This window comes from Haliotis cracherodii, unplaced genomic scaffold (assembly GCF_022045235.1).
Source record: "Haliotis cracherodii isolate W230 unplaced genomic scaffold, xgHalCrac1.p SCAF_18, whole genome shotgun sequence".
Lineage (NCBI taxonomy): Eukaryota > Metazoa > Mollusca > Gastropoda > Lepetellida > Haliotidae > Haliotis > Haliotis cracherodii.
This window is the reverse complement of record NW_027266273.1, coordinates 18,160,155-18,176,088: the sequence shown is the minus strand read 5'-3', so window position 1 is coordinate 18,176,088 and position 15,934 is coordinate 18,160,155. Positions and strand designations below refer to the sequence as shown.

At 39.2% G+C, this 15,934-nt stretch overlaps 1 protein-coding gene across 2 annotated transcripts in view; it reads left to right on the top strand.

The window, feature by feature from the left end:
• The first annotated feature begins 2,156 nt into the window (after positions 1-2,156).
• The window catches only part of LOC139465843 (extended synaptotagmin-2-like), a 46,218-nt gene continuing 32,440 nt past the window's right edge, over positions 2,157-15,934 (top strand). For both annotated transcript variants that reach the window (XM_071247784.1, XM_071247783.1), the window contains exons 1-8: positions 2,157-2,513; positions 6,773-6,814; positions 7,620-7,757; positions 9,108-9,184; positions 10,731-10,797; positions 12,916-13,005; positions 13,743-13,798; positions 14,877-14,997. In XM_071247784.1, coding sequence (XP_071103885.1) covers positions 2,214-2,513; positions 6,773-6,814; positions 7,620-7,757; positions 9,108-9,184; positions 10,731-10,797; positions 12,916-13,005; positions 13,743-13,798; positions 14,877-14,997 — 891 coding nt within the window. In that variant the 5' untranslated portion in view covers positions 2,157-2,213. The remainder of the gene's footprint in view (positions 2,514-6,772; positions 6,815-7,619; positions 7,758-9,107; positions 9,185-10,730; positions 10,798-12,915; positions 13,006-13,742; positions 13,799-14,876; positions 14,998-15,934) is intronic.

Below are 15,934 nucleotides of genomic sequence, written 5' to 3'. Positions count from 1 at the left end.
ACAATTTTGCGTATTCAGGTATTTCATAATTGATACGGAACACGTTTCGCTCCCCCATTCTTTAGTGACAGGGTCACATTCTCGTGTGTTAGATGGTAGGTACATGTCCTGATGTAATGCGAAAAGACTCATTTCATTAAACATTGTTTGGTTCTTGTTTAACGCCGCACTCGGCAATATTCCAGTTATATGACGGCGGTCAGTAAATAATCGAGTCTGGACCAGAAGATCCAGTGATTGACATCATGAACATCGATCCATGCAATTGGGATACGATGACAGGCATCAACCAAGTCAGCGAGCCTGACCCCCCCCGATCGGCTTTTACAAGTCAGCTTTTACGACTAGTCCGCTTTTGCGAAAAGCATGGGTTATATAATATTATGTATTCTTTATCTTATATCCCATACACATATGTATGTGTAGAACATATGGTATCTAAAAAGGCATGAAAATATCATGGTCAGGTCACCCGCACGGTGTAATAAACATGTTATTGACGAGTTTCGATCCATTTCCCCCGCTATGAAATTCCTTCCTACGGGCATGTATATTTTAAGTAAATACGTTATGAAACGTAAGATCATTATCATGGTTATTTAACCTTGAGTACAGATTAAGGATAATATTCACAATATTTGCTGTGGTAGTCGTATTTCTGTGATGCTTCCTCTAAACGATTTTAATATTGACCTGTCGTTGCACGGAAGTACGGGCTGTTCCATCGTGTTTACCTAACAGTGGCGTAACTACCACTGTAGCAGAAAGGCAATTGCTTACACCTATAAAACACCCCCTAAAAATGTATACCCCCAAAAGCACATTTTTCGTACAAGTAAACCTCAGTTTACCATTTATGCAGTAAAGTATTAATTTAAACTCTACACGGTCGAACTTGATATATACTGAACAGCATTGAAAACGCACCACCATGAAAATGGATGTAAGTTGAAGATACACTACGTCAAGAGTGGAATGCCCCAGAACACTATTCGCAGACTTATTCGATCAATGATACGTTGCATGGCCTGTGTTGCTGCCAATGGCGGACATGTCAGGTATTGACTTTTCATTTTAACCCTATGTGTCTTCCCTACACTGATGACGTAAATGTAATTACTGTGTGGTATTCCTGTTTCCTTTGTCGTCTTTCTTAATAATCCGTCTAATTAAAATCGGTCATTGTGCAAGTTGTTTTTGTAATATTTCAAGATTTATTGCTGGTGCGTTTTAAATGATGTTCAGTATATATTGTCTTACTTGAAAATCGGAATCTTTACGCATATGATCTTAGTGGTAGATGGTTTGTGATGTAGGCAAACCGCGCTCTCACAATTATTTTCGGCTGGCGTCAAAATATGAAAAAATAAATAACCATCACATACTATGAATGAACATGTAAAAACATATTAAAAAAAGATTATCGATTCGTTTTATTGTTCAAATTTCAGTTGTCATTATAGATTACCACATTTTGTTACAAATAAAATCTAACACACACGGTTCCTCAAAGCGATCTTAGCACTACGATGATCGTAAGCCTATAGTGCTAAGATCGCTTTGAGGCACAGCGTCCTGTTAAGACTTTTTATCCGCCATATTAGAATTTGGGGAATGTAAGGATAATGATTTGATATATATATTATGAACAACTTTATTAGCCAACGTAACTCCATAGACGTTTCGTTGTAGATCCTAATACCAGAGACCATATAATAGAATCATCATTAGCTCATAATTCGTCAGCTTATTTATATATAGAACAGTTGTCTCTTCTTGTTAAATAACATGTTCTATCACATCAGTGACGTGACATAGTTGATGAGTGGCGGAACTGTTCTACTCGCGCTATACATCTGTTACTATAAATAGCAATGAAGCTGTCCGCCATACTAATTGGTAAACGCTACTAGTTGTGTTAACCGAACTAAAAACTAATAACCTTGGATGCATAGACACAATTAGCATATTTTCAATAATGAAATACATAATGTAAAGAAAACGTGTCATTTTTAATCTGCCCAGATGAAATAAACACCTATCTAGGTTCCAAATAATAGCTTCAACAGAAATGTTGCCACATCAAACCTGACTAGCAGGTTATACTAGTCGATAAAGAAAGGAGCGCGGAAACGAGCTGCAAAAAGCAGCGAAGCGAAGCTTTCCCGTTAGATGTGTTGTGGAATGTGAGCACAACTTCCCTGACATCCACCATGTCTGCACCGGCAGAAGAAACTGGGAAACCTGCATCCCCCAAACGGAAGACTGCACTTGACGATACATTACTTCTGAATGTTGTAACGGAGTACTTCAAACTAGCCGGTCTCGCTTTAGTGGTATGGTTTGTTGGCTATTTCGCCTTCTCCCCAAGTTGGCTCCTCCTGGGTCTAGTGGTCTATGTTTGGAAGGAGAAGCATACTCGTGAAAAGAAACTGAAAATCGAGATCAACCAACGCACTGCCAGGGATGAAAAGAATGAGATATTGGCCAGAGTAGAAGATTTGCCATCATGGGTAAGTTGGAGAAAACATTGCATTATTGTTTCAAGGCTAACAGTAAACAGTTGGACAGGTGTTCGATTCGGTTACCTCAACCGCGGTAAAGGTATACTGATTGTCCACGTTATTGTGGTTCAACCTCGTGCTGTTTTCTGTCCAACATATAAGATGAATGGAGCATTTTTTTTATCACAGTTTTGGGTAATGGGTGAGTGGACATTTCGGATTGATGTGATTTCAAAGATTCTTCCTTGCACTGAAAGCCATGGACCAGGGTCGTCCAGTCGAAAACATGCCTGTTGTCACTAATTTCGTCACGCCCACTGACTGTGTGGGTGCATCGCCTTTTTGCATTCCTTACACGGCCGTCAAGTTGGTCGCCAGTAGATACAGATGGACGACATATTTATCCTATGTTGGTGTCAAGCGTGACAGCAGTAGCTGTCAGCAGATTAGGAAGTTAGGTCAAACTAACCCTTCAGGCAACTGAACGACAATACACTGGTAATGCTTGGCCGATCAAGGCATTGCCCAGTTTCCTGCCACAGGGGGTGATTATCTCAAGGCCATGATTACGTACAGCAATTCCCAAAGCCATGATTACGTACAGCAATTCCCAAATTTGTAAATGGTCCAAATGCAAAAAGTAAAAAACTGTAAAACACAGCAATGTATGACATTATTGCAGTAAGTTTTGAAATAGAATGGATTGATTAATGTAACTTGTGACTGTAATAGGCAATCAATGTTGTAAAGCTATGTGATGCACTGACACGCTATATTATCGCGATGGTTAATTTATGATGGATCGTAATGGTGCACACTATTAAAAAAGTCATACGCAAAATGTTTCTTGTTCTTTGTTCAACTTTTATAATACATCAAATATGATAGATCAATGCTGATTTTCTCTACCGAGTTTGGTAAAAAAAGTACCTGTAATTATTGACTTAAGGGCATGCAACTCTGTTATCGCGGTATGGCTATTTTGTGGTATGATACGTGTGCTTTACATCACTTCCTGTTTTGGATTATGCATAATCAGTATGCATACAACCTAGGTTGGGTTAAGGGACTTCGTCCAAACAAATGGGTTCTGTTTTAATCAATTATGAATGGAGGTAGAGGTAATTCCACTTCAAAAACATTCCAGAAACTAACTTAAAAAAGATAATAAGTGATAATGTGTATACTTACGAGTAAACGTGACATACCGAACAAGTTCTGTATTCAATCAAGCAATGACATATTGTGCTTAGATTTGCTAAAGTAACCAGTCGACAGGGGGTGTAGATTACAAAATTTACCCATACCGCAATAAAAGTGTCTGCAATAATATTGAGTCATACTATGTTATTGTTTCATGATCATGAGGATACAGTAGTAGATAAATAGCTGAGAAACAGTACACTCATACATGTCAACTCACACACACAGCTGTGAGACTCAAGTATTTTTGTTCATAATCACACTGTTGATCTTATGCTAAAAATGTCAAATTTCATATCCTAAGAAAAAGATTATTTGTTTAGCAAATGTGAACATTTTATACTGAAGGACATGCCACCAAGGGCCTCTAAATATTGTCAATAACTGTGAAAATTCTTACTGCCCCTCCCCAACTCGACCCCAATCAACTAGATGATCTGTGTCACAAAATACAACAATCATTTGCAGTCAATTCCAAACAAAACATTTTGATACAATGCATATGTTGCAGCGTTAGAAATTGGCACTAGTCCTATAGTCCTTGCAAAACTGCCCAATGGTTAAGGTAGCATAAGGACTAGTAGAATGTTGCATTTTTTAAGGGATTTGCTATATGTTATCAATAAAAGGACTAGTAGACTAAAACTGTTAGTTTCTATCACTGTATTGTAGGGCTGGGATGGGTAACTCAGGTACTCGGGTCGGGTTGGTACTGAGTAGGACCCGGGTACCCACAGGACTTCCTGGACCGTGGTTAGTCACATGATGTATTGTTCTATGACCAGAATTCACTAAAACCCCATGGATACCAGCCGGTTACACAACACTTATGTTTGCATTTCTTTCTGACTATGCACCCATTCCTTCTGACTTGTTAGTTTTTCACTACAGTGTACGCATAACCAGATTGTTTTGTATGTGTAACTAAATACCTTTTGCCAAGGCTCCAATAAAATGTAATTCCCAATCAGAGATTTTGTACCTAACTCTTGAGACCTACAGCGGGTACCTGGGTAGTGTCGGGTAATAGGGGGTCGGGTACCGGGGTAGTAAATTTGGACTCGTCCCAGCCCTAATATATTGACCAATAGACATGAGCATCAGATGAAGTGCCAATGTTCGTACCCATTCAGAATTGATAAAGCATGTAAAGAAACTTTAGCTTTTATGAATGCTTTTGTTTGCCTCATTTGTCAATGGAATACTTATTTCTCTTAAAGAGTGTCCTTTGAAACATAATAGGTTGGTTTATCCCTCTATAGTTACATTTGATTGCTATATGCCTAACTGTATGAACCCAAGGTTTATGAACTGATATGTACTTATTTCAAAATGGCTGTACAAAAATCAAGTGTCACTAAGTTGTGGACAAGTGTTTCTCAGTGCGAAATGTCCGGGGGTCTTGTTGTTGTTTGTTGTTTTAACGCTGCATTCAGCAATATTTCAGCTATGTGACAGCGGTCTGTAAATAATCGAGTCTGGACCAGACAATCCAGTGATTGATATCATGAGCACTGATCCTCTCAATTGGGATACAATGACATGCATCAGCCAGGTCAGCAAGCCTGACCACCCGGTCCCGTTAGTCGCCTCTTACAACAAGCATAGTTGCTGTCAGTAGATTGAGGAACATGAGTGAAAACACTGACATAATTTGTTGCTATTGTGACCCCCACGCTCACCCTTACATCATTTGAACAATTTCAGAACATATTTGAAAAGTATGTAATACATCAATTACAACAGGAAATATATTAGACATTCTAGTCTGGCCCCATGAACATCCCAGTTAGAGTTGGTCTTCAGCATCCCATGCTTCCCGTAATAGGCGACAAACAGGATCGGTGGTCAGGCTCGCTGACTTGGTTGATGCATGTTATCGTATCCCAATCTTGTAGATCGAAGCTCACGGTGTCAATCACTGGATTGTCGGGTCCGGACTTGATAATGTACAGACCGCCTTCATGTAGCTGAAAAAAGATAAAAACATGTACACATCTCCTCAACTTCAACATCAGCTTCATAATGTCACTGTGATTACTGTGAACAAAGAAACTAAATGGGCCTCCAACCTCCTACCCTCGAACTTGTGTACAGAGGGATAGGTCATTTGTAGGGACTGGTCATAGGACTCGTACAACAACCACTTTACAAGGAGGAGGTGGGGGAGGGGGCATGAAAAAGTGTTACATAGGGCCTAAAAAAAAATAAAAGAATTGGTTCTCAGGCAATGACTTTTGAAAATATAGTGCGGACGGGTGGTGTCTTTTTTTTTCTTCTTCAAACTAGTATGTCACCAGATAAACAGTTGTGTACCATCAACCAGGGAAAGGACCTCCCTACATAAACAAGCATACAAACTCCTATTACAAGCATACAAACTCCCATGACCATAACAGGCGATGCACAGTACAGCAGGAAGTAACTGGATGCTATTTTGGATTGCATTGTTTTTAAGTATTAGATTTAGAAAAGGGAAATAAAAAGGAAAAGTGCGTCAGACTTTAGGATGATGTGGTCGGTGCCTGAGAAACAAGACTACCGGTCTTATTTCTTTTAGCCTAATATGGGGTTTAGTTCAGCAAAATGTGTTACAGTCCTAAGACCAATCCCCTCAAACACCCCCCCCCCCCCCCCACACACACACACACACACACACACACACACACACACCCACACACCCCTCCCTGTATAATATATAAACAGTCATTTAGACATTTATAACAAAACTCATTTGGTTTATTTTGTCTGTTCTACAAATAGCATGACTACCAAACACACTTGTATGTTAATTTTGTTAACAAAATAGACTCGTTTAAAAAATGGCAGTGCTTGTTCCTCAATGTTTTGACAAGACCTTTTGCATACTAAGCATAGTTGACATATATTTCCTATGTCATCATCCCTGATGTTTTTTATGGGAGAATGATTCATCTGTCATCGTGGGATGATGTGCTCCCCACGTCCCCACCTGTTGCCGGATGCATCACCCATGGCTGATGATGTGATGTGTAATCCACATCCAGGTAATATTGATGTCAATAAAACTGTGTTTATACTTGCAGGTATGTTTCCCGGATGTCGAGAGAGCAGAATGGTTGAACAAGGTCAGTTTTCTGAAATCATTTGTTGTGCGTTTGTAATGACGTGACATGTTTGTGACTCGCAGCTTCATGAAGAATGATATCCTGGTATTATTTGTGTATGAATCAAAGTCTATGACCAAATTGTAAAAAAATCTTATTAATATCAGATCTTAGTTCTCCCTCCTGCTAAACAAAGATCTGAGAGGGGACCTTTATATTTGCAGCTATAGTGTTTTAATTTGAAGACCTCCTCAATCATTAACTTTCAACATTACACTTATGACAAAGTTTCTTTGACTTCCAAGTTCCATGTTATGTTTTGAATGCCGCATATATTTTTCATAATCAGCGTTAGAAATTGGCACTAGTCCTGTAGTCCTGTCCAAACTGCCCAATAGTTAAAGTATCATAAGGACGAGTAGAAATTTGCCATTTTTAAGGGTTTTGCTATATGTTACCATTATAAGGACTAGTGGACTAAAAATGTTAGTTTCTACCCCTGATAATGAGATTCTAAATCCAGAATTTTTTATTGTGAAGTTCAGATATTTTCAGTTGCAAAGTCTGGAAAGCATGGCATTTACATATATTTAATTTGTTAGCTGTTGGGCAGAAACCATGGCGATGGGTGGTTTTCCCTGCGTTTTAAATTTTGACCATGATGACAGCATGGTGTGAATATCATCTCCATGATACATTGATGGATCTAGTTACTGTATACTGAGTGAAACCATTTCCATCTCTCTGTTGTACATTTAGTATTCGTGAGTGGTTTTAACAATGTATTTAGATGTAGCTTTATGTTTTAAAATTTTGTTTGCAACAGATGATCGACCAGTTGTGGCCCTACATAGGGGATTATGTCGACAAACTTCTCAGAGAGTCCATCGAGCCAAAAATTCGCGAGAGTCTTCCCGCATCCCTCTCGTCTTTCAAGTTCAGCAAGATCGACATCGGAGATATTGTGAGTCATATGACCATACAAACCAGTTCACTTCACATTGTGGCACTGGCATTTATCCTGTGAAGAGATGAAGTAGTATGTGGTATAACATGATATATTCACTATAATTCAGTGAATCTTCTTCATCACTTTGAACATTACCAATTTTTCTGCTTGTACAAACAAATCTTTGCAGTTTACTTCAGTTGCAAATAACAAAGTTTTTAGCAATGCTGCAGTGGAACCAGGAATTTATCAAGGATTCCAAACCAGGTGCCTTTAGCCTGTAAATCGGGAAAACATTTCTATTTTGTTCATTTTTTTGCGATGTTTCTTCCAAATCCTATTTTCCTAAATTCAGGGGAATGTTGACATTGCAATCAATACAATAATGTAGGTACAATCATTGCATGCTCTCCCACTTTGTTGTCCTGTTAACAGGGGAAGACATGTCAACTTTACCAAGTTATCACATTGATTTAATGATTACAGCAGGAAGTGGTCAATTGTGAATTTTAACTGACATTTACTGCAGACTTAGGGCTGAAAATCAGCCACTGAGCAAGTCTAGATAAATACCTGGGAACCTGCTTTTCGGGATCCAAGATACCCGTAAACCTTGCTTGGATGATGTTTATGTGAAACAAAATAAATACAACATAAAATAATTCTTTTGTCTAGAAATCTGGTTTCTACATCTGGACAGTGAATTTGAATTACTGGTACCAACAAACTTGCAAAATACCACATTCGAAGTAATAAGTGCCCAGGGCGCTCTCAAAATTAGGGGGCTCTTATTAGAATAGTATTTTGGTGAAAAAACAGAGTTGAAAGATAAATTTTGTGGTTTATGCGGACAGCCTGAAATGTATATATACAACATATATATTCTTCCAGAATTTAATTGCCCATCATTAAGTTTGCATATAAGACACGAGTGCGTATTATACGCGAATTAATAAGTCTTTTGTACATTGATCAATCGGAATGGGTGCTGATTTGGATTGTTCACTAGCCAATATATTAAGAAATATCGCCGTGGCGCTCTTTAGAGCGGGGCGCTTATTGCGTCGAATACGGTACACACTATTGTGTCCTACTTACCGGACAGCAACCACGCTTCATGATGATTGTTTTGCGTCTCATCACTGCGGCCAACATCAGAAGTGTGGGGTGTATCATTGGATCACTGTGTTATTCAGTTACATGTCGCGATTGTTAGTTGGGCCGTCATTGTCATTTGACACTGAGGTGAAGTTTGAGATAATTCTATCAATTTCCAACTTACTCATTAATTTAAAGGACTGACTGTTGGAAAACCTATAGCATAAGATGTTCTTTCTTGTTACGGTTGTAATGATTCTTTTGTAGCCACCCAGGATTGGTGGAGTGAAGGTGTACACTCAGAATGTGCGGAGAGATGAGATCTACATGGACCTGGAGATTGTGTAAGTTCTTTAGCAGGGAATCCATTGTGGAGTGTGGGGCAGAATATGTCCTTATGATCCTCCAGTGTTGACTCAGCATATTGCAATCTCATTAAAATCAGATCTTAGTTCTCGCTGCCGCTAAACAAAGATCTGAGGACATCCCATTATGGGTCACGTCAGACCGACCTTTTGCAAACTCTGACCGACCAATGGAATTACTGACAAGAAATAGACATTAGCCAATCAGAAGGCAGCTTTCTCGTGCTTTATGGCACTAATTGCAAATTGGTGACTACGCTTCGAAACATATTTTGACAAATTCTCGCTTTAGAATTTGAAACCTGAACAAAAGAACATTCACGAATGGCTAATATATGGTCTAGATTGCGAGAACTAAGATCTGATTTTAATGAGATTGAGCGTATTGTGGTTCTCAGGGTTACAATATAAGTTATAGCCGGATGATGGGGGTACATGGGGTTTTATGCGTTCCACATTAGGTTTTATAACACGAGCCGGAGGGTTAGGGGCTGGGATCGAGTGGTATACAACCTAACCTTATCTCACCAATATGTTTAAATATGACATTGTAAAAGAATTCAAACAAATTCATAATTGATTGAAAACAGCTGTTCCATTGAGCTGAGGTTAGCTTGCCCTATGTCAAATGACACAGAAAAATCGTGCAGCTTTTTGCTTTGATGCGAGGTATAAGGGATTTATTTTTCCTCTCAGAAATTCACATGCAGCCTTACTTGCTCATGGCAATCCGATCTCATCATTCTGACATGGAGGTATGATAATGGTTGATGGATAGAGGAAGTGTGTGTATGATTCATGTGTCAGTGTGGATTTTTGTTCAACTTATCAACCACTGGTTTGAAAATTTACCTAATACTTTTCCTCATGTTGGGTTTCCTGAGTTGGGACTGTAGGTAAGAATATAGGTCCCCAGCAACTTCTGCTTGCCTTAAGAGGCAACTGATTGGATCAGGTTGTCAGGCTTGGGGACTTCACTGATTATAAGTCATCGCATTTCAATTTTGTGGATCGATGCTCATGATATCAGTCACTGGATTGTTTGGTCCAGATTTGATTATTCACAGACTGCCATAGCTGGAGTATTGCTGAGTGCAGCATTAACACCCCCCAAAAAAGGTATTATTGCTTCTTCTGAGTAGTATATGTTGTAGAGGAGCCATTGTTAAGTCTAGGACAGTGTCTAGTTAGAACTGTACTCCAGGCATCTTTCAATGTTTACTCAGCATCTTTGATGTGTTTTGGGGGCAATGGGGTAGCCTAGTTGTTAAAGCGTTGGTTCATCATGCTGAAGACCCGGGTTCGATTCCCCATATGGGCACAATGTGTGAAACCCATTTTTGGTGTCCCCCACTGTGATATTGCTGGAAGCGGTGTAAAACCATACTCACTCACTGATGTGTTTTGAGAGGAGAGCTCTGATTGGTTCTTTCGGTTGTCGCTAGGTTAATCTCTGATTGGCTGGAACCATTCAGTTCATCGATATTGGATATGTCAGTGACATGTTGATACTTCTACCTCACAGGTACAGCAGCGATTCCAATGTGGCTGTTCAGGTGAAGGGAATCAATGCAGGCATCAAAGACTTGCAGGTGAGATATATAGAATACTAAACGAGCTCCCGTGTAATACCAATTTTATGAAACAAGTGAATAGTTGTGGTATCTGATGAGCGAAAGTTTTGTATTTTATTTATTACTGGCCATTTATAACGTTTTTATAATTATTCTGTTGAGTATGAACAGGCTGACACCTACACGATCCACGGCATAGTCCAATTGAGTTATACACAGAATAATACTTCAAACACGTCTAAAGTTGACACATATTAATTTAATACCATACAACGGTCCACCTTTAGAATTCACAAAATTATCGTAGGGCTAAGACAATCGCAACTCACATACTTTAACAGACTGACGACTGTCGTTGCGCTGCAATACGATCGGCTTGTGGAACGGGCCTTGCACCTCAAAGTTTACAATAATGTCACAATACCCGATGACGTAATTTGTGGAATTTTGTTGCAAGATCCATCGGCGAAACAATGCCATGTGATGTCAGCCTAGCAACAAGGTTGCTGGGGTCATCGAGTGTGCATAAGATCCTCTCAGTGATCTATCAACTCCACACGCAATGTCGTTGAATAAGCCAAGGGATGTTGAGAGCTTTCAACATTTGTTCGTAAAAACGTAGTTCCCAGAGTACATAAGCACGAGTTTTGGTATTACACTATGTGTAATACAGCTGTATGTTTATTAAACGGGTGATCTCTTCACGGGCAAGTAATAGAATGACCTGTTCAACCAGGCAGATGTTTATTGAAATAGTCAGTTACGACCAGAAGTGATTTTGCCGTTGTATTATTGCTTAATATTAGGGGTGACTATTGGTGTGGAAATCACTATTGCGATAACTATTGCTATTGAAAGAAACTATTGCGATAACTATTGATATTGCAAGCAACTATTGCAATAAATATCGTTTGTTTTCAGTGTATCATTTTAGATAGATTTTAAAGATGAATTAAACCTTGTAACTGAAGTTTCCTTTGAATGTGATAACCATAGCAACAAATAAGAAGTGAAGTTTGGGATATTACGTACCGATTTGTTTTTTCTTTACCCTAATAATTTCAGAAAAAGAAACTTCCACATTACCATATGTAAATTACTACCACTCCTGATCAAAAGAAAAACAAATTTGAACATGTATTTTATTTATATGGTAAATACAATCGAAACTATCAATATTCCTAACTGAAATCGATACTATTGATCGGAAACTGATTTAACAATTGATTTATTGACTTTAAGTGCTTACCAATAGCAATATATCGATATTTTTATTGATCGTGACACCACTACTTGGTGATATGGTGAGAAGACACTACTCACTGTCAACAGGAATTCCTGTTTATTTGTTTGTTGTTTAACACCGCACTCCAGCTATTCCTTATCATCCTTCCAACAGATATTTTTCAAATCTTTTCATGATTTTAATCAAGGTGCTCACATGATTTGATGCACTTCGCACTATATCACAATATAGATCTTGATTATCAATCAGATTTGTTTGAATCAAATGTAGGAGGTGGAATCTGATTGGTCCATAGGAGAGGTTTAGAAGGGACATAACTTGTAATAACCACTGGTGGCGCTAGATCGAGCCCAGGAATTCCAGCCTAGTTTGGCAAGGGTGGAAACTGGACTTTTAAAGTCAGTTAGCTCTCTTGCCTCGGGAAGATGCGTTCAACCCAGCTCACTCACTCAATAGTTTTTGCGCTTATGGAGGAATTTTGGTAAAAATTGCAGTGCACAAAGCCTTTTTTACCTTATACCTCATAAGTGCAAAACATTAAAGTCAATTCGTATAAATAATCAAGTCAATAATAATAAGTTCACGTCTGCTTATTTAAGCATTAGCGGAAAAAGAAAAAGAAATCAGTAATCAGGTAATGTTGTTCAAGAGAACAATGCAAACCATGCCATGCCCACACAATTATCAGAACACAGTGGTCTGGTAGGCGGCGTGGCCTAATATGAATATATATGCTCAAGAATTGCCTATTTAGCCAGTCAAATGCCATGGAATCACTTGCAATTTATATATTATACATATACTCAGAATGTTAACTTTGCATGTAGCTTAGACTTAATGCTACAAACCTGGCTTAGATGATGTTGACAGGTGTTTGTTTTTGTCTTCAGCTTCACGGAATCATGCGGGTCGTCTTCAAACCCCTCATCAGCAAGATGCCGCTGATGGGGGGGATCTCCGTCTTCTTCCTCAACAACCCCGTGAGTGCAGCCCTGCAGCCTGACACTGCACTCATTCGTGAAGATATATCTGTCGCGAAACATGCTGTATTTTTAGATGGGAAATGAATGCAATTTTCAATTAATCTTGTGAACATGGTAATGATATATCCATAGGAAGTGAATAGGGGCAGAAGAGATTGGCTTTATTTGGTTTCTCTATTTGAAATCGACTAAAACTTATGTCTCAAAACCTGTGCACAAAGGTTAAATCTTCATCAAGAATTGAGTCAAGAACATGTCGAAAAAATCACTTAAAGCATTGTTTGCTAGTGAGTTATATTGGCTGACAGGATGAGCTTCTCTACCTCTTGATTGATATCTTTGTCAATACTGCTACGACTTGACTGAAGACATTGTTGGATGAATTTTTTAAGCAAGAACCGGTTCTTCAAGCGTATGCACTTCCCTGTCGAGATTGCAGCACAGGTCAGGTCCCCCTTGATGATGTGGATAGTTGCTCATGCTATCAACCACTAGTTTGCCTGGCCCAGAGTCAGTTATTTACAGCTGGAACCTTTCTGAATGGGGCATAAAACAGCATTTTTGAATTTTTTAATGTTTTTTCTATTATCTTGAATGACTTGTTATGACTTTTTTCCTTCTGTTGCTCAAAGGCCATGTGACTGATCTCAGTAATTTGTAATATACGTCTGGACTTTGAGTCTAAGAATGTTTTGTTGTAAGTGATTGTCTTGTATTGCCTGTTTCATTTTCAGACTGTTGACTTCAACTTGACCAGCCTGGCCAATGCATTTGATCTTCCTGGTCTGAAGTATGTCCTCCTGTCTCTCTGTCCTCCTTTGTTTGCCCTGCATGTATTTATGGCAGATTTCTATAATGACTTGGTGTGCAGTTCCATTCTAAAACCTCTATAGGCTTTGTGGGGGGTGTTTGGTGTTTCTTTGAACATAAAATTACTTCTAAAATCCTGTGACAGGTGTTCTGGGCTTTTAATTTGCAAACAGGAATTGGCAGGATGATGAAAAGATTTTTAGCATTGTTTCCCGTTTTAGAAATCCCAGTGAATCTGTGAACCAAGCAGTATCTTCCATATCTTCGCATGTTACTTCTGTGTATGATAATTTTGGTCATGTAAACATAGTATGATAAACATATATGCTGTGATGCTTGTTTTAAAGGCTGTGATTTTATATTTACGGTCTTTCTTAATTGTTTGATTATATTTTTTAATCTAAATACCAGGTTTGCTATGGGTTACTTAAAATTGTCTGAGCATATTTCCCCTAAATTCTGCCTTGTTCTGCTTGTCATGGGTCCACATCAGCCTTGGAGACTTTCATGAAAAGTCAAAAGAAGTCATTCAGGTCTGCTTATGACAGCTAGTATGATGACCACTGTGAAAACAAAATGATATCTGCTGAACATGTGTGGTCCAGCATGCATCCTCTGGTTATTTGTTACGTGCCATTATGTATATATATATCTATAACAAGGTGTATCAGGTGTATAAGTATTAAATAGAGAAAAAAACAGTCCAGATATTTGATATATATAGAGGCACGCACACACACACACACACACACACACACACACACACACACACACACACACATGCCTTTATTTATGTATTCAAAGTCTTGTTTCTTTTTTGCATGACATGTATGAGTGGGGTCAGTCAGTTCTTCACTGAAAGTTCTGCAGTCATATTTAACAACTACTCAATGCTGAAATAATACATGATTTTAAAGATCAATTATTTGAAAGTGAAGGTGAATTAAAAGTGATGATGGCCCATGGATATTTTTGGCTGTGCCTGTACATAGTATGCAGGGTATATCAAGTGCAGGGTATATCAAGTGCAGGGATTAACATCTAATTGTTGTCTGTAGTGACATGCTGCACACGATTGTGATCGAGCAGATCGCCAACATCATGGTGCTGCCAAACCGCATCCCGATCTCCATGGTCGAGGGCCTGAACCTCAACAAGCTCCGCTACCCACAGCCACAGGTAAGGATCCCTTTTGTCCCCATTTGGGGAGGGACATTGAATTTGCTATTCCCTCTAGTTGTGTCAGGTGTGTTGACAATCTACCTGTTGTGTGTTAGGTGTGTTGACAATCTGTCTGTTGTGGGTCAGGTGTGTTGACAATCTACCTGTTGTGTGTCAGGTGTGTTGACAATCTGTCTGTTGTGTGTCAGGTGTGTTGACAATCCACCTGTTGTGTTTCAGGTGTGTTGACAATCCGCATGTTGTGTCTCAGGTGTGTTGACAATCCACCTGTTGTGTGTCAGGTGTGTTGACAATCTACCTGTTGTGTGTCAGGTGTGTTGACAATCCGCATGTTGTGTGTCAGGTGTGTTGACAATCTACCTGTTGTGTTTCAGATGTGTTGACAATCTGCCTGTTGTGTGTCAGGTGTGTTGACAATCCGCCTGTTGTGTGTCAGGTGTGTTGACAATCTCTCTGTTGTGTGTCAGGTGTGTTGACAATCCGCATGTTGTGTGTCAGGTGTGTTGACAATCTACCTGTTGTGTGTCAGGTGTGTTGACAATCCGCATGTTGTGTGTCAGGTGTGTTGACAATCTACCTGTTGTGTGTCAGGTGTGTTGACAATCCGCCTGTTGTGTGTCAGGTGTGTTAACAATTTACCTGTTGTGTGTCAGGTGTGTTGACAATCTGCCTGTTGTGTCTCGGGTGTGTTGACAAACGGCCTGTTGTGTTTCAGGTGTGTTGACAATCTGCCTGTTGTGTTTCAGGTGTGTTGACAATCTGCCTGTTGTGTGTCAGGTGTGTTGACAATCTGCCTGTTGTGTGTCAGGTGTGTTGACAATCTACCTGTTGTGTGTCAGGTGTGTTGACAATCTACCTGTTGTGTTTCAGATGTGTTGACAATCTCTCTGTTGTGTGTCAGGTGTGTTGACAATCGGCCTGTTGTGTGTCAGGT